Source organism: Peromyscus maniculatus, chromosome 8 (assembly GCF_049852395.1).
Source record: "Peromyscus maniculatus bairdii isolate BWxNUB_F1_BW_parent chromosome 8, HU_Pman_BW_mat_3.1, whole genome shotgun sequence".
NCBI lineage: Eukaryota > Metazoa > Chordata > Mammalia > Rodentia > Cricetidae > Peromyscus > Peromyscus maniculatus.
In genome coordinates this window covers 85,585,966-85,611,111 of record NC_134859.1, presented here as the reverse complement: position 1 = coordinate 85,611,111, position 25,146 = coordinate 85,585,966, and the positions used below count along the sequence as shown (strand labels likewise).

General features: G+C 51.0%; 1 protein-coding gene and 1 long non-coding RNA gene across 4 annotated transcripts; both read left to right on the top strand.

Annotated features, from left to right (window-relative positions):
- Positions 1–1,813: 1,813 nt before the first annotated feature.
- Positions 1,814–7,873, top strand: Ormdl3 (ORMDL sphingolipid biosynthesis regulator 3). Of its 2 annotated transcripts, none has more exons than XM_006971832.4 (4): positions 1,814–2,105; positions 5,010–5,207; positions 5,894–6,045; positions 6,333–7,873. In XM_006971832.4, exons 2-4 carry the CDS (start codon positions 5,034–5,036, stop codon positions 6,466–6,468), a joined length of 462 nt encoding a protein of 153 aa, XP_006971894.1. In that variant the 5' UTR covers positions 1,814–2,105; positions 5,010–5,033; the 3' UTR covers positions 6,469–7,873. The 2 variants fall into 2 exon arrangements, with proteins under 2 accessions (XP_006971894.1, XP_076399424.1); XM_076543309.1 differs by lacking the exon at positions 1,814–2,105 and adding an exon at positions 2,491–2,512.
- Positions 7,874–8,886: 1,013 nt separating this feature from the next.
- On the top strand, positions 8,887–20,677 carry LOC143267008 (uncharacterized). Of its 2 annotated transcripts, none has more exons than XR_013041900.1 (3): positions 8,887–9,586; positions 15,286–15,543; positions 18,556–20,677. It is a non-coding gene; the product is annotated as an uncharacterized LOC143267008 (long non-coding RNA). The 2 variants fall into 2 exon arrangements; XR_013041899.1 differs by having other exon boundaries at positions 9,114–9,586; positions 15,378–15,543.
- Positions 20,678–25,146: the final 4,469 nt, after the last annotated feature.

Here is a 25,146-nt window from a genome sequence, read left to right as displayed (position 1 = left end):
ACACACAGAGCTTCGTCATGTACACAGGCCCACTTTCTTGGAATGTGATATGGAAAGTACAAGCATGCCTTCAAGGCATGGACAATTTCTTTCCCTGGCACACAGTGCCAATTGTTTGTCCAGGGGATTGCATGTTCCCTGGCACCATGGTAGAGTGCCGCCACTCTTCCTGAAGAGTGCTCAGGCCATCACAGCTGAAGGGTGTTTGTTGAAGACTCGGTAATTATGAGGGCAGTGAATTAGAGGAGACGGTGACAGGGACTCCAGCTAACTCAAGTGGAATGTGATCCACAACTTACCACATGGGTAGAAAGAGCTGGAACTTTGTCCCTTCTCATTGCAGAAAAACAACACCACCTGATAACAGGAGTTATTAATAGGCCATGACATGTCCACTGACCTTGCCAATGGACTACATTAGTCAGAGTGCCTTGTTGAGATGTAGACCCCATCTGATCACTGAACTTCCCAGAGATGTGAGAAAATTGGCAAAGGTCCAGAGCTCAACCAACTTGGTGGACAATGGAAGAATCTCAGAGAAAAATCAAAGGAACCAGGGAGGTTCACTTTGGAAAAAATGAACCATTGTTTTGTTTCTAACGCTGAGCAGGTCTCGGATGAGACTTTTTCAGTATCTAGGGTGATTATTTAGATGCCAGGATCTTAAGGGCCCCTGGCTCTGGAAATACTTGAGAAGCTGCCTAATTCTGCTCTGGGCAGGTCAAAAGCACACTCACTCCAGCCTTGAGACAACTTTTCCTGGCAGCTCCCTGAGGATGGGTGGGTGGAAGGAAAATACACCCCAGGTTGTCTGGGCAGGGCCTTCTCCTTCCCGTCTCTGCATACTCAGTTCATCGTGCATTTACAGCCGGCCAGGTTGGCATCTATTAACATCTGATCCTGTCATTCCAGCCTTCCTAGGACTTAAGGGCACGGGACTGAGAGCGAGGGCGGGGAAGTGGCAACGACCGAAAGGAGGCGCTCTCGTCGACGTGGACAGTGGGAGCGGCCCAGAAGAGCTTAAGACCTATTTAGTTCAGTTCCTACAATGTAATAGGCGCTTTATATTACATTCTTTTGAAACATCAAAGCAACCTCGGAGGTAGGTTTTCACAGCTGTGGAATTGAGATTAAGACGAGTAATTTGCCCAGGGTTACATTGCCAATAAAGGCGTACCTGCAGAGTATATCTATACAGCAGTAAAATCTGTGTCCTTCTCTTCAGAGCTTCCAGACATGAAAATTGCAGACCAGAGAGAGGCTCACTGCCTAAAGCCACACATGCTAACTTGAAACAGAAACTTAAAGCTCCTTACAGTTCGTAAGGACTTTTCCTATGACACACATCCCATCTGATATCTGATGCGGGGAGATCCAAGATGCGGCCAGACCCACGCCAGCAAGGATTAAGTGTAGCGACCAGGTGGACCAATGATGCCCACAGCCTCCCACCTCTACCCTACAGACATGCACCCCAACCAAGGTTCTGAAAATGTGAGCCTGAGTGGGAGAGGGTGGGTGGGTGGAGCGCCTTCAGGGCAGAGGGCCGTGCTTCTCGGCTTCTAGAGTCAGTCTGGGACCCAGGCAGCGATGTTTAGTGGGAAAAAAAAACTCTATAGTTAAGGTCAGACTCTATCAGCCGGGCCTTATTACAAGTTACTTAAAACTCTGAGTCTCTTGGTCTAAAAAACGAGAGCTTGGGCAAACCGCTTGTACATCTCTAGAAGGGCGCAGATGCAAAAGCTGGGATTGTTACACACCAGAGACTCCACCTGATCTCACTATTGCATCAGGAGACGTTCTGCCGCGCGGCAGCTCAGACAGACGCTCGCGGTGAGCCGGGAGGCGTAGCTCAGGGAAAAAGCCTACAACTCCCAGGAGGCTGAGGGCGGGCGGGTGAAGAGGCAGCTTGGAAACTACACTTCCCAAGAGGCGCAGCGTGTTAGGCGCGTGGCAGTGACGTCACGGGGCCCGGCTCAGGGAGCTGATTCGGCCAGAGCTGCCAGCGGGGTGGCTACCGCCGCTGGTTTGTTACAGCTGCTGGAGTGTCCGCGGCCCGGGTCCTCGGGCTCCTTTCCCGGGCCCTCGACCTCCGGCCCCGCGCGGTGAGTCCTTACGCGCGGCCTCGGAGTGGTGAAGCCCGAAGGCTCCAGGGGTAGGGGAGGCGAGAGAGAAGGTTGCTGCCGAGGAGGCGTCCGCGCCGGAGGAGACCTGGAGCTGGGTGGCTGGGGGTGGAGAGAGTGAGTGCATCAGGCGAAGGAGTGCCGAAAGAGGAAAGTGGGCGCAGGAGGCCGGGGGTGGGGCGTCCGGGAGGAGCGCTCCAGCTGGGGGTGGGAGGCGGGGAGCGGCTGGACTTCGGGGATAAAGGGTTGGCTGCCTCCGGGGCCGAGTGAATGCGTGGGGATGGGGGTTGGGCCCCCGAACCCGGCCCGGCTCCTAGTGCTAGGTACCAGGCTGCGGGGCAAAGCGGGAGGCCGCATGGAAGGAGTTTCCCCGCTCCGTATGAGTGGGGGTACGCTTTCTTTCCACCCCCCGCTCTGTGGAGTCCAGGAGTCTGGGCCAGCGAGGACAGCCGTGGTCCTGCAGTTGAGGGTGGGCCGGGTGGCAGAGACCTAGTGTGTGCTGCATGAACTCCCTGCCGGGGTCCCTTGGGAACTGGTTTGCTATGTCAAGGGTCAGCCTTAAGCTGGGGAGGGAATGGGAAGTGCATGCCGAGTGGCCAAGCTGAGGAGTTATCTGGTTTTGGCGTGGATGTCTGACAGACTGGCTGGGCCTGGACGGGAAAGGGGGTGAGAGTCTAGCAAAAAAGTAGTGAACAGAACGGAGTTGCTTGGGGCTCTGATTTGAGGCGGGTTATGAAACCACACCAGGGCCTGGTGCTGGCAGCCACCTGCCAGCCGGGGTGGCAGAAGTTTTCAGTCTGGCTGCTCCAGATCTTTCTGCCTCTGCCAGTTTCGTATTTCTTCACTTATGGGAGAAAGGTCAGTTGTGTACTAATGGAAGTGACACGACATGTACACATAGCCGCAGGAAAGTCTCAAAAGTACTTTCTGGTTCCCAGGCTTTTTTGTGGGGGGCGGGGAGGAGGTGGGGGAGGGTCAAGGGGTCTCACGGTTTCAAGGGCATCTGGTGGCTATAGGAAGACGATTCCCATGGGGTCAGCTAGGTTTTGTTAAATGCCCCCGTTGAGCCAGAAAGGGGTGGAGGGTCTTGGAAATCCTGGGATTCAGCCAGAATTTGGCCTTCCTGAACTAAGTGTGAGGGAGTTCTGGCTGTGGCTGTAGGGCTGGCTTATGGGAACGGACAGCAGTTTCTGGTGGAAACAACTCTTGCCCTCGCCTTAATAATCTCTCAGAAACTTCAGGTCTCGGTCCCTGCCCCTCACGTGGAGGCTGTTACACAGTAGATGCCCTAGGGGCTGTGTTAGGGTAACTGAAGCCCTAAGGTCTGGGGAAGGTAAACAACTGGTTTTCTAGTTGCTTTGGTTTCTGTTGGGACCAATTATCCATCTTAATGGGCCAGGGGTTTGGCCCAGGAGTACGACCTCCACCAGGATGCACCCTAGGACAACTCGGGTCTGTTTGTTGGAGAACTGCTGTGGGTTCAATTTCCCGGGGTATGTGAGAAGAGGAGACTTGCTTCCATTATACTTAAGTAAGGAACTTATCTGAGAGAATTCTGGCTCCTAGGGAGGAGGCTTGGCTGGATTCCTGGCTGGGTGAGATAGCATCTGAGTCTGGGGGTGAGGTGCTTGCAGCGGGGCGAGGGAGCTGGTCTGGCACTCCCAGACTTTTGCTGTTTGCTATTCCTTTCTGTACATCTTGAAAAGGTGGAGTTGTTAAGCGCAGTAATGACCTTGGGGTCTTTATCAGGCGGGACCCTAAGCTAGGTAGGTAATCCAGCATACCAGTGCCTTCTGTATCCACCTTCTGCTGGTCAGTCGGTGGGCCCTCAGAAATCTGGGGACAGCCAAGCTCCCAGGAAAGGGACACACCATTCTTCTCCCCTGTGGCCGCTGTGGCTTGCTGCTACCATTGTTTGCTGGGCACCGAGGGCAGCCCTTTTGGTTCCTTATGCTGGAGAGCTTTTACCGCTGGAGCTGGGCAAGCAAAGGTGTTGTTAACTTACACCCACAGACAGGTGCTGGGAAGGGAGGTGAGGTCAGGTGAGGCCAGGTGAGGGAGGAGGGAGATCACAGGTAATTTTGTATCCTTGGGAAGGGTAGGCTGATGTGGGTACCACATCCCACCTGTAGGAACTGTAGATACTGGCTGTGTGCCCTGTCCTGTCCTCCTCTCTCTCTGGTGGGGTAAAGGGCTCTGGTCGTTTGGCAGCCTAATGGTAGCACCCCAAGAGAGTTAGCCTGAGCAGATGCCCAATGGACTAAACGTCCCAATGGGTTGGTCACTTTGTGTCGAAATGTTTGTGGGTCTGAGCAAAGGCTGCCCTGGCTGCCGGTTCTCTTCCCTCTTCTTCCTGTCCTGTCAGCCCTCCGGGGCCTGGGCTTGAGGAAATCCAGGCCTGGAAAAATAGGGGTGGCGGGAACAGTAGCCCCCAAATACTTGATGCACTGTTGCCTGTGCCCACAGGCCTTCCCTGCTTTTGTTCTTTTTGGAAGGGGATGTCTTCTGTCAGCTCTCCAGCGAGAGCCTGCAGAGGTTATTCTGAGAGAGCAAGAGGGCCTCAGGGTACTCTGAGTTTGGGGAATGGACCTTGATTGCTATAGTCTGGGCTGGACACCTCTTGGTGACTTTCCTGCCCGGCTCGGTCCACATGTCGTCCCAGTGGATGGTGTGTAGGACAGCCTGGTCATAATCCCAGCCCAGCAAAACAGGAAACGAGGAGCGTTACATTCATGTGGACTTTCTCCAGCCTCTGGGCTTGAGAATCCATACCGTGGACAGTGGTGTGGCGTTCTCAGGGGAGGAAAAGCCTGCCTCTGTGGGGCTCAGGGTGTGAGGGGGCTGGGAAGTGGTGTGACCTGTCTCTCCTGTGGTGCTTGTTTGCAGAGCTGCAGTCGAGAGGGTGGCAGGATGAATGTGGGCACGGCACACAGCGAGGTGAACCCCAACACTCGGGTGATGAACAGCCGCGGCATCTGGCTCTCGTACGTGCTGGCCATCGGACTCCTGCATGTCGTGCTGCTGAGCATCCCCTTTGTGAGCGTCCCTGTCGTCTGGACCCTCACCAACCTTATCCACAACCTGGTGAGAGCCTGCTTACTGCCTGCCTCTGACCATATGGGCTGTTCTGGGCCAGAGCTGAGAGATAGGAGGAGCTTGACTGGGACAGGCTGCAGGTCCTGACAACATCTGTCACCAGAGCCCCGGCCCAGCTCTTATCTCTCTGCCTTGCTCCCCCTTGTGGGCCGTGGCACACCTACAAGAATCCAATCTGCACATTGCCTGTGCCTCAAGGATGGGCTTGCTGGTGCATTTAGGGGACGGCCAGCCGAGAACTGAGACCTTGTTGAGGTTGCCCCCAGGTCCCAGGAATCTAGTGCAGAAATGTTTCTTTCCCAAGTTAGGATCTCAAAGTATGTTCTCTTGACCCTTTGATCCCTAAAAACTGCTTCCTTGTACCCCACTTTTGAGCAGGCAGGGATCTGGTCCTTCTTCCTTGGCTTGCTCATTTTAGCTGGCACCAAGGGACCCCAGTTGGGCTGGAGGGCAGCCGGGCATGCCCATTCTGTAGCTCATTCCTCCCCTTATGCAGTCCCCATGTTCACCCTGTGGGCTTCTGGGTGCTCTGGCTTCTATGAGCTGCCTGCCTGAGCCACTGAAGCAGAGGAGGGTGGCCGTCCACCTGGAGCTGCTTCTGTGTGGACAGGTGGGGAGCCAGGCTGGGAGCCGACTTGCCTTCTGTGTTTTCTGATGAAGGCCCCTCCTTTCAGGGCATGTACATCTTCCTGCACACGGTCAAAGGGACGCCCTTCGAGACTCCAGACCAGGGCAAAGCAAGGTTGCTGACCCACTGGGAGCAGATGGACTATGGAGTCCAGTTTACGGCCTCTCGGAAGTTCTTGACCATCACACCTATTGTGCTGTGAGTGCTTTGGCTGAGGGGGAGCCCAGCGGGCCTGGGAAAGCCGGTGGCCCCAGCTCTGGCCCTCGGGGTGGGGGTGAGCAAAGGGAAGGGAGTGATGTACCCTCGGGCCTCACACTGGGCCTTGAGCCTCCCTGGCCCTGACTTTCCTGGACGCTGTGTGCACGAGACAGGTTCACAGGCCTGGGCTAAGCTGGGGCTGGGTCAGGAGTGCTCTGTTAGCTGGCGAGGCTTGTCCCTCCACTTCTTCTCGGGAACCCTTATTTTCGTATCCCCCCACCCCCCAGGTACTTCCTCACCAGCTTCTACACCAAGTATGACCAAGTCCACTTCATCCTCAACACTGTGTCTTTGATGAGTGTGCTCATCCCCAAGCTGCCTCAGCTCCATGGAGTCCGGATTTTTGGGATCAATAAGTACTGAGGTTGTAGCCCCTTCCCCAGCCGGGTCGGCAGGGGAAGGGTAGAAAGCCTTTGCTGTGATGCTGAAGACGGGAGTCTCTGGACACCGCCAGAGACGGGGGTGTGCCCTGGGCCTGGCTTCCCCCTCGCTTCCCCAGTAGCCGACTTGGAGTAGCTTGTAGTGGGGTTAGGGTGGAGCCTTTGGGCTCTGACCCATTCTGAAGTTTTTGATCTTTTCCTTTTGCCTTTTGAATAGAGATGCCGTGGGGGTGGTCATGAAGGGGGCTGGGCTCTCCGGCTGGCGGTGGACCTGAGACGCTGGGCCAGGAAGCTTGGAAAAACCCCTGTTGGCTCGCTGACCCTCAGGCAGCCATAGCACTTTAGCCCCTGAGAAGGGGGCAGAGGGACGGTACGGCTTCTGCATTGTCCCCCAGGCTTTCAGTGTGTGGGGGACGCGCTTTTGTAGGTATTGGAAATACGTGAGCCGCTGCCTCCGTCCTCTAGGTAGAGCAGTCAGGCTTTGTTGACTTCCTTGCTACCCATCCTGGGTGAGCTGTGGGCGAGGGGAAGATTAGGAGGGGAAGATGGGGTAGGGGACACCTGGTGTAGAGGTGGGGGCCAGGATGCTGCAGCCCCGGGCCTGGGGAGAGGGGAGCTCTGAGCAGGGGTAGGGTGGGGTCTTAGAATGGTCAAGATAGCAGCAGCCGATGCGGATCAGTGTAAAAAAGAGGATCTGGGGAGGAGAAGCCAGACCCAGCCTCCTTTGGGATGTGGGCTGGAGGGAGAGCTGGCGTGGGGGTTAATTTACCCACAGAATGACGGTGATGGGCAAGGGAGGCCTCTGTGGACTTGAAGCTCCTGGCTTGGTATGAGGGGTGCACAGGCTGGAAGAGGCCTGTGAGTCCTCAGCAGCACAGGTCCGGTTCGACACTTCCCTCAAGAGTGTGAGGAGGCGTCCACGGAGCGGCTTCCTCAGCCCTTGAACTTGTGTTCTCACGTAGACTGTGCCGGGGCAGGGCCTCTTGTGTGGCACACATGTGAGGGGCCAGGAGGCCACCTCCACGTGAGGTCAGTGGGCTCCACAGTGCTCTAGGATCCCTGCCCAAACAGGGCACTGGTGGGGACAGCTGCAGGCACTGTCTCCTCAGCCCGAAGAGAGGTGTCACAGAGCCTGAGACTAAGCTGGAGAGGGCTGTCTTCACCCTCACTGGTTCAGCTGGGCGTGTTCCTTTGGAAAGGTGTGGTGGCTAAGCCCTCTTCCCGGGGCTGGAGGAAGTCACTCACTTGTGTTCTTCCCCTTACCCTCATCCCCATCCCCATGTATCATAGGGAACTTTCACCTTCTTTCTAAGCAAAGTGTGAATAGGATTTTTACGCCCTTTGTACAGTATTCTGAAAAATGAAATAAAGTGCAACATGTTCTGTTAGCCATGTGTCTGGACTCTGCTTCCTGGTTGGCCCTGGGGAGGGGTGGCCGTGTGGGCAGCAGCTCCTGCCTGCCTAGGCAGTGGTGGGGATTCTGGGGCGGCCCAGGAGAGAAAGCCAAAGGGGGTGTGAGGGAGCTGGTGAAGGCCCTGGTAAGTCAGAGCAGAATCCCACTGTCTGTGCCTTGCCCTGCTGTTCCCCTGATTGGATTCGAGCCTCTGACTTCCCTGGCCTGGCTGGAGGAACTGGGGCTTGGTGGCCAGGAAGGTCAGTCCAGACATGGCTTACAAACGGAGTGGGGGAGGGGTTACCACTGGTGCTCTGGAGTTATCTGCCTGTCCTCACTTCTCACCTAAGTCATTCCCAATTAGTTCCTGGTGGGAGGGCTGCCTGCCTATCCTGGTTTTTGTGCCGCCTCCTGCTAGGATGAGGAGGAGGAGGGAAGAGGGTCCCCACGGCTTTTTGCTAGCATAGCTGGGGGAGGGAGGAATCCTTATCTCCAGAGGACACTGGCTTCTCAGGCTGTTCTCTGCAGTATTATCTGTGGTCACCAGCCAGGTACAAAGTTTCAGGCAGGCAGAGGAGCTCCCTTCCCAGCAGCCTGGCTCTGTGGCCCTGGCCCAGCATCGTAGTGTTCTTGGAGTGAGGGAAAGCGTGATTACTAGTCTGACCACACTGTCCCTCTTCAAATAGGGACTACGATGTTGGGATAAGCGTTGCCACTGGGCTCAGTCTTGGGAGTGGGGCCGATCTTCCTGCTTCCGTGGCCTTGAAGCCAGTCGGGGTGAAGTACCAGGGTACCTGGACAATGATCTTTGTTCAGATGCCAGCTCTGCTCCTTTGCGGTCTTACCTACCTACCTGCTTCTCGGAGTTGATGAGAGTACCTCTCTGGGTTGTTGTGGGGCTGAGCACGGTGCCTGGGTAGAGCCAGCAATTGAGTAACTATATTACAATCAGTACCATTGCCACTGCCTTCCCAGCTAGGCTGGGCTCCCTCCAGCAGTTACCTCTGAGGGAGGAGAAGGTGGATGGAGAAGATGGGTGGCAACCAGATAAGGAAGGTCCAGGAGGGAGCCCGTGGACATGTGTCATACTGGGGAGGCTGAGTCCGTATCGGAGCAGCCTGACTCCTGTAGCTGTTTGCTGAGTTAGTCTGGGTTCTCATCGCTGCCTGCAGACCATGGCATTTGCTAGCTGGCCCTGAGGTCTTTTTTTTTTTTCCCCCTCCAAGACAGGATTTCTCTCTGTAGTTTGGTGCCTGTCCTGGATCTCGCTCTGCAGACCAGGCTGCCCTCGAACTCACAGAGATCCGCCTGGTTCTGCCTCCTGGAGTGCTGGGATTATAGGCGTGCGCCACCACTGCCCGGTGAGGCCATTTTTATATCCCGGGTACAGCCATGGCTAATTTCTCTTAGTTGGCACCACTCATTCCATTTCAGCTCACTGGATTATACAATCCATTGCGTCATTCTCTGGCCCAAACTCACCTAGCCCATGTATCTCTCACTTGCTGAGTCCAAAGGGCAAGATGTCTCCTGGCCATGTCATTCCTGGCCATAATTAGCCTTATCTGAAGGTCAGGGAGGTGAGGCACCCACCCTTATCCAGCTTTCCTGGAAGCACTCCTGTTGGGGGCTTTCAGGAACCTCTGCTAGCACCCCTCCAGCCAGGAGCTGTGCAGAGATCTGAGAGGGTTCTGACTCTCCATTTCAGGTAAGAAGCTGAGGTTGGTGCATTTGAGACAGGCTGTGGTTCTGTCTGCACACCTAGAATCCCTGGACCAGAAGAGAGTGGAGAACAGACTACTATGCTAAGACTGGGCATGGAGAAAAGGGCAGTGGGGGGTTAGGTGCCAGGCATTAGGGACTTGGGAGTCCCAAGAGGAAGGATACAGTGGTAAGGGTGGTGGAAACCCAGGAAGCTTTTGCTTCTCTCAGGGCCTGGCTTAGCACCCTGAAATCGGGAAAGGGTTGGTGGGGAGACCCAGGGGTCCCAGCCAAGGGAAGAACTAGCCGTTTGAACTGGTATCCTGAAGTTGGGTATCAACACTGGTGAGTCTAGCCTTCTTAACCTTCATGCCTTTGGGAATAAACAGCAAATGTGCTCTGAGACATGCAGAAAGTGGGTTTCACTTTCCCTGTGTGGGGTAATCGCTCACCCATTTGCCTCAGTAGGTTCTGTGGAGGGCAGAGGGAGACTGGGGATTATGGTGGCCACCCTTACTGTATCACGGTTGCCTCACTTCAGTATTCCAGTTCCTAGCTGTCCGGGAACTTTGAGCTCCTGCTTGACCCCAGGCTGTCAATCATGAGTCAGGGGCTGGAGAGATGGTTCACTGGCTGCTCTTCCAAAGGATCTGGGTTTGGTTCCCACACCCACATGGTGGCTCACAACCATCTGGAACTCCAGGTTCTGGGAGATCAGACCCCTTCTTCTATGCACATGTGCATACATGTGCACACACGTACCTGTAGGCAAAACACTCATACACATCAAATAGTAAGTCTAAAGAAAAAAGCCAGATGTGGTGAGCCGCCTGTAATCGCAGCGCTTGGGAGGTGGAGGCAGGAAAACTGGGGGTTCCAGGCCATCCTGCACTACGTAGCAGGTTTTGAGGTCAGCCTAAGCTAGACAGGACTGCCTTAAAATAAAGCAGAATAACAAAACCCCCTCTGAACCAACACAACTCTCATAGTTGGTCCGGGTTTACCGTCTGTATTTGAAAGAGTCACGAGATCTCTGGTCCAAGAGTTGGGTTCTCAAGGGGATAGGATTCCTGTCAAGAGTGGTTGATGCTGGTGCATTCAAGCACTGCTATTTGGTGAGAGGACGGAAGAAGTTTGGGGATGGCGCTACTCCAAGACAGACCTCACCCTGGAGGACATACTGGACAAAGAGCCGTTTGAGAGGCTGCTTGTGGGCCTCAGAGGTCAGTATGTGGCGGGCGAGGAATGGCCGGCCTGAGGCCTTGGCTGCTTCTCTTCTACTCCGTGCTCGGCTCCTCTTTGCCCACAGCTGTTGATTTGTACGTGCTGGCACACCGCCACCAAGACACACACACAAGAGGTGGTGAGCAAGAAGAGGAAAGCAGAGATGTTTGGTTTGCTTTGGTTTTTCAAGACAGGGTGTCTGTGTAACCCTGGCTATCCCGGAACTCACTCTGTAGACCAGGCTGGCCTTGAACTCACAGAGATCCACCTGCCTCTGCCTCCCGAGTGCTGCGATGAAAGACGCGCGTCACCACCGCCCAGTGAGATTTCTTTATTTTGGAAGTCTTTCCTACGTAGTCTTCCTTTCCTGTGTCTCTCCACAAGTCCAACTACCGCGCTCTGAGTTTATATTTGTACCATTAGGCTGATGGGGAAATGGAGGGAGATGGCGCGGTAGCCAAGGAAGGACGCCGACTTTACGGCTAAGGTTGCCCGGTTTTGAAGTCCACTCTGCCGTTGACCAGCAGGGCGACCTCTGGCCAGGCTGTTTTTTATCTGTGTCAGTTTCAGTGTCTTCACCTCTTAACTCGAAGAGTCAATGGCAGTGCCGGCCATGGTCACGGGAGGTGCACACAGATAGCCTCCCTCTGATAGCTCTGCTGCTGGAGCCGTACTCTCTCCTCCCTGGGCAGAGGCTGACGGAGAAGTCGGTGAGCGGAGAGTTCCGAAGCAGCAGTTCTCAACCCGTGGGCCGCGACCCCTGTGTGGGTCATAACGATATATCAGATATCTTGCATATCAGATATTTACATTATGAGTCATAACTAGACAAATTACAGTTTTGACGTAGCAGTGGGATAATTTTATGGTTGGAGGGTCACCATAACATGAGGAACTGTATTAAAGGGTCGAGGCATCAGGAAGGTTGAGAACCACTGGTTTAGGGCTTCCTGGAGAAAAGTCTGTCAGGTTAGCATCAATGTGATATTTACTCTGGCCTTTCCAGGTGAAAAGGCTAAATTTCAAGTCCACGATAACACAGATTCAGAGCTGACAGCAGAATTCCCTGAAGAAATATTGCAGTTTATGTATTGCGGTCCTGCAATTGGAAAGCCACCATAACACATAGGAAAATAACCCACGTGAGGCTGGGGCTGAAGAGATGGTTCATGGTCAAAGCATGTGCTACTCATGCAGAGGACTGGTATTGGTTCCCAGCACTCACATGGGGGCCCACAAGCACCTGTAACTTCAGTTCCCAATCTGATGCTCTCTTCTGACTGCTGTCTCTTGCATGTATGTGATACACATACGTACACAGGCGCTTTCACGTAAATAACGATTTTTTAAGATGGGGCTGGAGTCAGGCAGTGGCTGGAAAGAACAAGGGAAGGATGCATTCTGGGCATGGAGGCATCGCAGGGGCACCCTGGCTCCTCACCCTCAGGCCTACTTCACTGACCTTCTTTCTCTGGCCAGGCAGGCTCCTAGTTCCCTCATAGCCTGCCATCTTCTGGATGACCAGTTGCTGTCAGATCCAAAAGACACCCAGGACAGGGCTGGAGAGATGGATGGTTCAGTGTTAAGAGCACTGGCTATTCTTGCTAGATGTCCTGAGTTCAAGTCTCAGCAACCACATGGTGGCTCCCAACCATCTGTAATGAGATCTGGCGCCCTCTTCTGGCCTGCAGGCAGAACACTGTATACATAATGAAAAAATGAAGGAAAAAAAAAAAGAAACCCAGGACAAAAGACTAACCTATTAGCATACCAAAGTGGATGCTGCCCCCACCCCGCCCCCACTCACTCAGTACCTGTGACTCTCCTCAGCTCTTCACATCTGCCCCCTACCCTAACCTTCTCCAGCCTGTGGGCTTTGCTTCTCTTCCCCCAGCCCCTCATCCCTCTATAGCCGTCATTTTGGCCATATGCTGTCTTGGTCAGCTTGCCCTCTCTCCTCTCCTCTTCCCTTCCTCTGTCCCCAACTCCCCCAGCCCATTGCTCCGTTCAGTCTACTCTTTTCTCTCCCTGCTCTGGACACTTCCGATGCCTCTGGCTGTGTTCTCACACACATCTACAGTGCAAACCGCCCAGCATACCTTGGAGCGGTCACATCCTCATTTCATTCACTGTGCTTTGGACACATCAGCTGGTGTCCTGAGGCCGCTTTCCTTGCTCTCCTGCACGGAGTGGCTCAAGCCAGCATTTTGTGCGTGTTTTGCCCTGCCTTGTAAAGCCACAGTTTCCGAGTCATCTGCCCACTGGGTTAGGAGCAACTCGGGACAAATTACCGGCCAGCCTACTCACCTCTCTGTTGACTCCACACAGTAGGTGGTCAGAAGGAAAGCACCAGGAAGTTAAAATGACCAAGCTGGAAATGCTAGCACTCAGGCAAGGCACCCTGCCCCGCTGGTTTCGAGGGCTAGTTTGTTCTTTCTTTCTTTTTCTTTCTTTCTTTTTTTTTTTTTCCAGACAGGGTTTCTCTATGTAGCTCTGGCTGTCCTAAAACTTGCTCTGTAGACCAGGATGGACTCGAAGTCACCAAAATCCACCTGCCTCTGCCACCCAAGAGCTGGGATTAAAGGTTCGGGCTAGTTCTTTCTTAATAGAGTGAGCGTGTTTACACTTTTTTCCTTTTCGCTTGTTTTTGGAGGCAAGGTTTTTCTGTGTAGTTTTGGTGTCTGTCCTGGATCTCGCTCTGTAGACCAGGCTAGCCTCGAACTCACAGAGATTCACCTGCCTCTGCCTCCCAAGTGCTGGGATTAAAGGCGTGCGCCACCACCGCCACCCGGCACTTTTTCCTTTTTTGCAAGCCTAAAAGCTCAGTGAGGCTTTGTTGGGCCTTTGAACTACTCTTAACAGCAGAACTGCTCTGGAAGGCTCTCCAGGGCTTTTCTAGAGTTGAGATTTCTTTTCTTGAATGAATTGTTTCTAGGTTGATGGTAGGTTTCCTAAAGAGGGAGAGGAAGGCCATGGAAGGTATGGAGGGACATCTTTTTTTCCCCTTGAGACAGGGTTTCTCTGTGTAGTCCTGGCTGTCCTGGAACTCACTTTGTAGCCCAGGCTGGCCTGGAACTCAGAGATCCATCTGCCTCTGCCTCCTGAGTGCTGGGATCAAAGACATAAGCTGCCACCGCCGCCGCCGCCGCCGCCACTGCCACCACCGTCACCACCTCTATTGGGAGGCTCTTCTTGAGGGACTTTAGTCTGTAAGTAGCAGAAGCTTTATCAAGCTATTTTCTGGGTCACAAATGAATTCTCTTATGGAATCAGGGCTATCTCATGAGCTGGAGGACAGGCAAAGCAGCCAGGTGAGTTCTGGGGCACCAGTGCCAGGAGCTGGAGTCAGCCCCTCCTCAGCAGTGGCGCCAGCCCTGCCAGATACCTTTAGTGTTATGAGAAAGACATGCTTTGGATTCATAGACCAGGATTTGAGCCACAGCTGTATATTTAATAGCTGTGTGGCCCTAGACTGTTCACAATTTTTCTAAATAAATTTATTTCATATGTATGTATGAGTGTTCTATCTGCATGCATGTCTGTGCATCATGTGTGTGCCTGGTGTCCAAGGAGGCCAGAACAGGGTTTCACAGCCCCTAGGGCTGATGTTACAGACAGTTGTGAGCCACCTCATAGGTACTGAACCCATAGGAATTGAAGCCAGGTCCTCTGGAAGAGCAGCCAGTGTTCTTAACCACTGAGTTATCTCTTTAGATCAACAAACAAACAAATAATTTTTTGTTTGTTTTGGAACAGGGTCTCAACTATTATAACTCTGGTGGGCCTGGAACTCAAATATAGAGTTCCAGGCTGGCCTTAATAATAATCCATCTTAATAAAAGTCCATAATGCTGGGCAGTGGTGGTGCACGCCTTTAATCCCTGCATTTGTGAGGCAGAGCCAGGCGGATCTCTGTGAGTTTGAGGAGAGCCTGGGCTACAGAGTGAGTTCCAGGAAAGGCGCCAAAATTACACAGAGAAACCCTGTCTCGAAAACACCAAAAACAAACAAATAATAAATAAACAAAGAGTCCATCACAAGGGGAAATTTGGTAGCAGGCATATTGTCGGAGCAGAAGCTGAGAGTTCACATCCCTAACCACAAGCAGGAAGCAGAGTGACCTGGTGGTGGCGGGAGGCTTTGAAACCTCCAAGCCTTCCTTCCCTTAGTGCTACAAATTTCTAGTAAGGCCTCACCTCTTAAACCTTCTGAACAGCACCACCAACTGGGAACCAAGACTTTGGGGGACATCTCATTCACACCCCCATGTACCCCCGCCCCCCACCAAACCAATAAATGTAGTAAAAAAAAATGACCCAGTTCTGCCTACATTATAGGGTTGGGGTAAGAAGGCTCCCACCATCTGTGATGGGCAGGAACACACGGTAAATGCTAGTGAGTTCCTTTGCCACTGTGCTCCTGCCGCCAGCTCCTAGTGGGTAGAAAGAACTGTGATAGGTGCCGTGTTTCTTGGTTTTGCAGCCTTATAGGCATTTACTCTCAAAAGGAAGCTGTTGGTGACAGGGAGAGGTGTCACTGAGGGGCCCTGAACCTTACCCCTCCACTCGCTCTAGGAGGCTGAAGCAGAAACTTCCAACTTCATTCAAAACGAGTCGTTCAGAAGAAAATGTGTACCTCGTGACAGCAACTCTGGAGACAGAAGAGGAGGAAGCCTTGTGCGCAGAAATGCAACATCAAACTTGGAGCTCATTCCTTAAGGGCACTACCCACGAAAACAAGGTTAGTTTCCTGGGAGATGGGTGTGGACCAGCCAGCCTTGTGCCATCCACTGAAGGCCCCGGGCTGGGGGGGTGCCAGCCAACACTCAGCCGTCTTAGCTCCTCCCTCAGGCCTTTTGGAGCAGTGCTGGCTGGTCTCTGCTTTTCAGTCCAAGAGAGAGTGGTGCCTTGTGGAGGAATCCTTCTTTCTCCCTTTCTTTCTTTCTTTCTTTCTTTCTTTCTTTCTTTCTTTCTTTCTTTCTTTCTTTCTTTCTTTCTTTCTTTCTTTCTTTCTTTTTCTTTCTTCTTTCCTTCCTTCCTTTCTCTCTCTCTCTCTCTCTCTCTCTCTCTCTCTCTCTCTCTCTCCTTCTTTCTCTCTCTCTTTCTTTCTTTTTGAGACAGAGTTTCTCTCTGTAGTTTTGGTGCCTGCCCTGGAACTCACTCTGTAGACCAGGTTGGCCTTGATCTCACAGAGATCCGCTGCTTCTGCCTCCTGAGTGCTGGGATTAAAGGCGTGCGCCACCACTGCCTGGCCACTTTCTTTTTTAAATTTTATCTTTTAGTCTTTTGAGACAAGGTTTCTCCACATAGCCCCGGCTATTCTGGAACTCACTATGTGGATCAAGCTGGCCTTGAACTCACAGAAATCTGCCTGCCTCTTTGAGTACTTCGTGCACCAGTACAGTCTATCATTTGACATTCTTAATTACGTGGGTATTCTATTCTATTCCTTGTCTGTTTCCCTTTCTAGTAGGCAGGAGGAGCTAGAGTCCCTGGAGCAAAGCATGTCTTCAGTATACACTGGTTAATGAACAGTGGAAAGCGGCATGGGTTTGGTGTCAGACATGGGTTCAAATCTTAGCCCTGCCCCTTGGTTTCAGCTGTAGGACTTGCTCAGATACTTGCCATAGAGTCTTGGTCCTTCCATTTGTAAACGTAGAATAAAAATGTCCACCTCATAGGAGTGTTTGGGAGATCAGGCAAGATAGCAGTGTAAAGTCCATCAACATGAACTCTCTAGAACTAGAGCCAGAACAAAATCACCATCCCTGCCAACATGATCCTGGCTATGGAAAGGAGCAGCTGATCTCTGAAAAGGGGAAAATATGTCAGCAAGATGCTATGGGCTCAGAAAATGGGCCCTGAACACGAGTGGGTGGATGTGGATTGAGCCAAGCTCGGTATCAGTTTTTTTTTTTCTTTTTTAAATTTTTGAGACAGAATTTCTATGTGTAATAGCCCTAGCTGTCCTGGAACTCACTTTGTAGACCACGCTGGTCCTCAACTCACAGAGATCCACCTGCCTCCCAAGTGCTGGAATTAGAGGAGTGTGCCACCACTGCCCAGCAAGAAACTATTATTTTCTTATTCTTTCTTTCTCCCTCTTCCCATCTCCCCTTGGGGCTGGTTTCACTATAGCCTTCTGGACTGAAGGGAAAAAAATGAGGTGAGTGAGCCCCTGGGCTACCCGTTCATGTTTCAGAACAGGCAAGGACATGCTTGTCAAACAGAAGACAGTGCGTGGCTGAGTGTGCAGTAGGATGTATTCAGAGCTGGAAGCCACAGAAGGGAGTGTGCTTGTGGATGAGCAGCCTGGATGCACTGGTGGCTCAGGGCCCCCAGGCTCCTTCCAGGACAACTGACTTGCTGTGAGCTCTCACTGAAGGCCTCAGCCAGTCTGCTCATATTAGCGCAGCCTGGGACAAAGGGACCTCACTGAAGTAGTCTCAAGTCTAGCTCTGCTGTACCACTCTTGCTCACTGCCTCCCAAGTTTGGAGTTTTCTGACCAGGCTGGAAGGTCTATGGCTCTGAATGTGCTTCCTCTGGAATGTTGGGGTTTTCCCTATATCCCAAGTAGGATAGTCACATTGCCAAAGAGGCCTTGGGAAGAGATGGCAGGCATGCTGTCCCTTCTCTGGGTGTCGGCCTCTGCTTGAGTCATTCAGGCACAGCCCTATGGTTGCCTATCTCTGAAGATGTGGGAAGGAGCTTGAAAATATAATTTATACACAGCAAGGGTACAGGTTCCTGACATGGGCAGTGACAGCTCAGAGTCCTGGAGCAAAAGTGTCCATTGCTGGAAAAAGAGTGCCCCCAGGGGTTAGATGTGACACAAAGACTCTGAAGACCTTCCTCCCTTTGCAGAGAGAGGGCTTAATAGCTGTGTGTGAGGACTCGCCTATCTCTAGGCCCACATACAATGGGGCAGAATTCATCTACCCTCAGGTCCAGATGCTGTAACACTACCACTTGGTGGGATCACCAGAATGGTGTAGAGTGGTGTCTTGGTTAGGGTTACTGTTGCTGGGATAAAAACACCATGACCAAAGCAACTTGGAGAGAAAATGATTTGGCTTCTACTTTCATATCATCGCTCATCATCCAAGGAAGTCAGGACAGGAACTCAACCTGGGCAGGAACCTGGAGGCAGAGCTTTCTCTTTTCTTCCTCCTTCCCTCACATTTTCTTTCTTTCTCTCCACCCCCTCTTGATTCATGTCTCTCAGGCTGGCCTTGAACTCCCTATGTAGCTGAGGTTGACCTCGAACTCCTCCTGATCCTCCTGTCTGTTCCTCCCCAGTGTTGGGATTACAGGTGTGCTCCACTGGGGCTGGGGACCACATTTTGAATGGTAAAAATGAAACTACCAAGCTTATTTCTGGATATGGCAAACTGGGACTAAATGGGGGTGAACCAGGGAAGCCGGGTAAATGAGTGACGGTGGGCACGCAGAGAAGGGGAACTTCATTTTGACAGAACAAATTAGTTTAGAAGCAGGCAAAACACAGAGACGAGGTAAAAACAACAGCAACAAAAAGCAGATTAAAAAAAGGTCTAGCCAGGCACGGTTGCTCTCTACTGTAATCCCAGGTTTTGAGGCAAGATGATCAGAAAGAAGGGCAATCCTTGGCTACATGAGACCTTCCCAGCAGGTGAGGGGAATGGGTGTAGGGGTTGGGCAAGGTATAGTAGACTTTACAAATGAAGCCTGTTGGGCAGAGTAAGTCAGGTTCACAATTTCTGCCCTTTATAGGAATGACTTCGAGGAGACTGCAGGCTGGTGGAAATTTGCAGGAGCAGGTACCGGACACAGCGAGAAGCCTCCAGGAACGGAATGAGAAGGAGCGGAAGAATGTGCTATACTCTATCTCTTCATGTGCCATCAAGGAAGGGGGGCTGGAGGATCTGGAGCAGAGAGTAAGGGACCCCAAGGAAACTGGGGTGGACACGGAGGGCTGTGGAGGGCAGATGGCAGGGTCGGAACCATCTGCTAGAGAACCGTGCTTAGCTTCCCCATCCCCCACCCTCAGGTTTCTGATGTCTTGATCTCCGATGAGACACAGACTGAGGGTCCAGCGGGTCCTCTCATTTGCAGCCTTCACAAAAATGCTGTGCGCTTGGTAAAAGCACGTGCAGAAGCCATTCTGGAACTCTTGGGTGCCTTGATAGGTGAAGAGGTCTGGCTATATGCTGGAATGGAGGAAATGCTGAGCAAGGAGGTTGGTGGGGAATCAAATCTTAGGGAGTATGCATGGCCCAAATTTATACACCGTGAAGGGTAGCGCTCGGCATTTCAGAGACTATCAGCCTTTCCCAGGCCGGATATTGAGGGGCAATCACTCCATTCCCTCTGGTATAGTCTATGATACTCCATATTCTAAGAGGGGAGCAGGAAACACTTGGGATGACTCCCACCCGGCATCCCAGGAGCTCTCTGAAACCCTCTGGTGCATAGGTCAGCCACGGGAGCCCTCCCCGGAGCTACCACGTCCCTCTCCTTTTCTACAAACAATCTACTTTTCCTGCTTCCAGAGCTGTCTGAGAAAGGCAAGTATGTGACCGAAGCACTAGAGAATGGGACCCTGTCTTCACTGAGGGACCAGGTGAGACACCCTGGATGGAGAGGGCTAGGGCCGTAGTAGAAACTGATGCCTGTGTTCTGGATGGACCTGGAGACCCCACAGTACAGTCCTGTTTTACTCTATGGTTACTGCCTGCTCATGTCTATGCAGCAGGTTTTTGTCAATTCTCTGGACATACATAGAGCTACCAGGACAATTTGAGATGTTCTGTTGCTTGCCTATGGGCAAAAGAGGAGTAGAAAATATTCATCCCAAGATGGCATCTGGGACTTGCCGCTATGTGGAGAAGGTGTGAGGTTCCTCACCTCTGCAGGAAGAATGTCATGATGGCTCCCTATGTCTGTCACAGGCTCAGAGGGAAGGGCTGTGGCCAACTATCATTGCGGTCATTTTTGTTTTGTTTTGAGACTGTGTGTGTGTGTGTGTGTGTGTGTGTGTGTGTGTGTGTGTGAGAGAGAGAGAGAGAGAGAGAGAGAGAGAGAGAGAGAGAGAGAGAGAGAGAGAGAGAGCTCCTAGCTCTTAATCTGGTGAGCTTCCTTTCAGGTGGAGTCGATCCTCCAGAAGAACTGGGGTGAGAGATTAGCCAGGCTGTGAGCTGTGACCCAGAGGCACAGCTTCCTCTCTTCTGCTGCAGCTGAGTCCTAGTAATAAGTCCACTTGTGTCTGTTCCTAACCCAAAGCTGACCTGGATTCTACGCATGGTCTCTGATTCAAAGTGGCAGATTGGGAATAGTCATTTCTTCTCATTTTATCTTCTCTTCCTTTCTGTGTGGCTCGTTTCAAACCCAAGGTCTTCACTGCCACTTGGCAAGTGCTGTGCCGCCGAGTCACAGCCCAGTCCTCTTCTTTCTCTCGCTAGATGACATAGAGAGAAACAGGTAGAGTGGTGGTACACCCCTGCAACCCAGCACTCAGGAGGTGGAGCGAGGATCAGGAGTCCAAGGTCACTGTGCTCATCGGGTTCTCCAGAGGACCAGAACTGGTAGAATCAGTATACATACATCATTCATTTTACACATAGGAGGGGGATTTATTAGAGTGCCTTACAGGCTGTGGTCCAACTAGTCCACAATGGCTGTCTATCAACAGACAGTCCAAGAATCCAGTAGTCGTTCAGTTCTTGAGGCTGGATGTCTTGTCTGGTCTTCAGGATGTGCCGGAAGCCCAAAGTAGGCTGTCATGCCAGTGAAGGGATGGACTTGCCGGCAAGAGCAAGCAGGCAGAGAAAGCAAGCTCTCTTCTTGCATGTCCTTCATATAGGCCGCCAGCAGAAGGTGTGGCCCAGATTAAAGGCAGATTTTTTTTTTTTATTTTTTTTTTTATAACTTTTTATTTTTTATTTTTTATTTTTATTTTTTTATTTTTTTTTTTTTTTGGTTTTTCGAGACAGGGTTTCTCTGTGTAGCTTTGCGCCTTTCCTGGAGCTCACTTGGTAGCCCAGGCTGGCCTCGAACTCACAGAGATCCGCCTGGCTCTGCCTCCCGAGTGCTGGGATTAAAGGCGTGCGCCACCACCGCCCGGCTAAAGGCAGATTTTACTGCCTCAAAAAATTTGGGTTAGAAATGGGTCTTCCCACTTCAAATGCTTTAATTAAGAAAAAAAAAATCCCTCACAGATGTGTCTAGCCATTTGGGTTCTAGTTAATTCCAGATTAACTAAATTGACAACCAAGAACATTCATTATAGTCATTGTCTGCCACTTTGAGATGTTTGAAGCCAGCCTGGGCTACATGAGACCACATCACACAAAAACAAAACAAACAAACAAACAAAAAACAAAGCAAATTCACAAAGCAATGGGGAAAAAGAGAAACTGGCAACAGGAAAGTTTTTAACACTTCTTTGGAATCCAGAAAGCAGTGCAAGCTGGGTAGTGTGGGTCAGAGGGTGGACAAGAGTGGGCAGGAGAACGTTGTCTTCATCACAAGTATTACAGAAGAACGGCAGAAGTTAGACACCAAAAACCTAGGATCACCCGGCCGGTCAGGCTAATGAAATGAACACAGTTCTTTTTTTTTTTTTTTTTTTGGTTTTTCAAGACAGAGTTTTGGCCTTGAACTCACAGGGATCCACCTGCCTCTGCCTCCTGAGTGCTGTGATTAAAGGTGTGAGCCACCACCATGAATACAATTCTTAAAAGAAGAAACACAATGCTTGAAAGTGTTCAACATGGGGCTGGAGAGATGGCTCAGTGGTAAAGAGCACTGGCTGCTCTTCCAGAGGTCCTGAGTTCAATTCCCAGCCCCCACATGGTGGCTCCCAACCATCTGTAATGAGATCTGGTGCCCTCTTCTGACTTGCAAGCAGAACACCATACACATAATAAATAAACAAATCTTAAAAAAAAAAAAAAAAAGAAAGTGTTCAACAGCCTTAACTATGAGGGAAATGCACATTAAAACTGCTTCACCAGTCCCTCTTGCCCTAGTTAGAATGGGCAGCATCAAGAAAACCAACGACCAGAAATGCCGGTGGCGGTGTGAAGAGGAGAAGCTGCAGTCCCCTCCCCCCATGGAGGGTCGTAACTTTTGTAGCCCTGGGGCGGGCACTGCGGAGGTTTGTTAAAAACCTAAAATGCCCCGAAACAGATGACCCAGCTGCATCATCCCTGAGCACAAGGCTGAAGGGGTCTGGGTCAGCGTGGGACACGGGCACTCGCACACCGGCGTCAGCGTGGGACACCGGCACTCACACACATGTGTCAGCGTGGGACACGGGCACTCACACACATGTGTCAGCGTGGGACACGGGCACTCGCACACGTGTCAGCGTGGGACACGGGCACTCGCACACCGGCGTCAGCGTGGGACATGGGCACTCGCACACCGGTGTCACCTGCACACCAGAGTCAACTGCATCACTCTTCCCAGGACCTAAGACATGCACAGGGCCTAGGTGGCCATTAGTGTGTGAATGGATAAAGAAAACATGGTACATACATACTACGGGGTTTTGTGCAGCTGTGAAGAAAAATGAGATACAAAACAATAGAAATAAAAATAGACTGGGCATCACACACCTTCATTCCAGCACTAGGAGACAGAGGCAGGAGGAGCTCTCCGAGTTCAAGGCCAGCCTGGTCTACAGAGCAAGCCAGGACTACATAGGGAGACTCTGCTCAAAACAAACAAAACTAAACACACACACACACACACACACACACACACACACACACACACACACACACATTCTCTCTCTCTCTCTCTCTCACACACACACACACACACACACACACACACACCCTCACACTCTGGCACACACACACACACACACACCCTCACACTCTGGCACTCACACACACAAAACACACACCTGTGCACGCACATACACATGCACAATGGAACGTGGCACTGGAGGATGTGCTAACTCTGCCTCCCTTCAAGGTGACCGTTGGATTCATACTTTGCCTTGGGTGAACCTAGGGTTCCTGGTTTGAGGAGTCTCCTCAATAGGGAAGGCACATATTTTTAAGTAAATCACAAGTCAAGGGAAAATCCTAATAAAAATTAGAAGTTTTTTTTGTACTTAATGGTACTAAAATATACATATAAAATCTGTGGGAGTAAGCTAAGACCATTTTTTAAAACAGAAAAGTATAAATTGCCCTAATTATTTATATTAGAAGAAAAAAAAGTCAGGGCTACAGCCCGGAGAGGTGGGTCAGTATTTAAAGCACTGTCATACAAGCAAGCAACAGGACTGGAACCAGATGCCCAGAGTCCGAGCAAATGCCATTTCAGGCACGGTGACCACGTGGATTGCAGCCTCGGAAGGACCTGGAGTAAGCTGGGTATGGAGACCAGCCACATCCATTAGCTCTGGGTTTGACTGAGAGACCCTGCCTCAAAAATGGTGGTGGAAGAATGATCGAAGATTCTGAGTAATAGCACAATCTAATGTGTGGTCCAAGGAAGATGCAGGTCAGCCTCCCTCATTACTTTAGAGGAAACAGCAGAAAAAAAAAAAACCCAAGCAATAAAAGAATATATCTTTACTAATCTGGGGTTTCAGTCTGGTTTAACATGGCAGATTCCAGCCCATTCCCAATTTAAACTGGGCACGGTGGCTCATTCCTGTAATCCCAGCACTCAGGATGTAGGCTGGAGGATTTCAGCAAATACCAGTCCAGCCTGGGCTACACAGAGAGACTCTATCAAACACAACAAAATAAACAAGGAAAGAAATTTCAGAAGGGAAATGATATGATCATTTCAACAGAAATGAAAAAACACTCTGTAAAATTCAGTATGTCTTTGTTTCCTAGAAAACCAGGCACACACACACACAGGGACTGCTCTATCTGATCGGAGGACATGAGAACACCCAGTAAGCGCAGGGTCAGCAGAGGAAGTGTTTCTATGCCTTCTCTCTGGGCCTCGAGAGATGGGCGTGCCCACAGTCTCCACTTCACACTGTATAGGAGATGGAACAAGAACAGGAGGCCCAGGAGTGAGACGTAAGAAAGGAGGAGGCAGAGGAGAACACCACATTACTTCAAGATGACCAAAGGTATGCATCAAAACTGCAGCTTTACAGGTAAATTATGAAAATAACGTAACAGTATTTTGATACAATCAATATTTACTAGATAGATCGCCAATAAATCCAAAAGAAAATCTGTACAAAAAGAAATACTTAGGAAAGTATCAGACAAAGGGTATAAAAGGACTCTACTCCCTTGTTAATATGAGAGATCTTAGAAAAGATGAAATGAAAGATAAATACTGAAGAATTAGAAGACATAATATTGTAAGAATGTTGATTTTTCTCCCAATGGTTGTCTGTCTGATTTGAAAATGCAAAGGATTAAAACCAGCCATGATATTTAAAAAGAATACTGATTTATTTATTATTATTTTTGTGCGTCTGCATGAGTTCAGGTGCACCATGTGTGTGCAGTACCTATGGAGGCCAGAAGAGGGTGTTGCATTCCCTGGCACTGGTGTTACAGGTGACTGTGGGAGGCCTGACACGAGTTCTTTGAACTGAACCCAGGTCTTCTGTGAACTGGACCCAAGACTTCGGCAAGAGCAATAAGTGCTCTTGACAGCTGAGTCATCTCTCCAACCCCAGCCATGATAGTCTTCAAAAAGAACAAAGTAGAAAAACTTGTTCCACTAGATTAAAGACATTATAAAACTTTAATATTTTAGTGTGACATTGGAGCTGCTGTAGACAAAACAAAAACAGATGAGATACCTCAGAAATGGACCCCATGTGGACAGGGACATCTGACATATGAGAGAATGAAGACTGAAGATCAGTGGGAAAGGCTAGTGCCAGGACAATGGGACAGCCACAAAGGTGATCACTGAGTGTCCATCCCTTCACACAGTATTAACTCCAGAAGCACTTTCAATGTGTACATGGCAAAAATGTAATTACAGTAACATCAAAACTTCAGTTTCACCAAAATACATCACAAGCAGGGTAGAGGCAGCACAGAATGAGAGATGCTATATAAAACAACGCACCACGCCAGGCAGTGGGAGGCAGAGGCAGGCAGATCTCTGTGAGTTCGAGGCCAGCCTGGGCTACAGAGTGAGTTCCAGGACAGGCTCCAAAGCTACAGAGTAACCGTGTCTGGAAAAAAACCAAAACCAAACCAAAACACACCTTTTGGAGACTGCCATCTAGGACATGAAGGCACTTATACAGGTAACAAAACAAAACAAAACAAAAGACCCAGTAGGAAAATATGTGAGGGATTTCAATAGCACTATTTTTATAGTTTATATGTAAAATGTCCCATATGTTCATGT

Coding starts and splice junctions, on each gene's coding strand:
- Ormdl3 (XM_006971832.4), top strand. CDS start 5,034: ATGAATGTGGGCACGGCACACAGCGAGGTGAACCCCAACACTCGGGTG. Junction 5,208..5,893: donor CCAACCTTATCCACAACCTG/GTGAGAGCCTGC, acceptor CCCTCCTTTCAG/GGCATGTACATCTTCCTGCA. Junction 6,046..6,332: donor ACCATCACACCTATTGTGCT/GTGAGTGCTTTG, acceptor CCCACCCCCCAG/GTACTTCCTCACCAGCTTCT.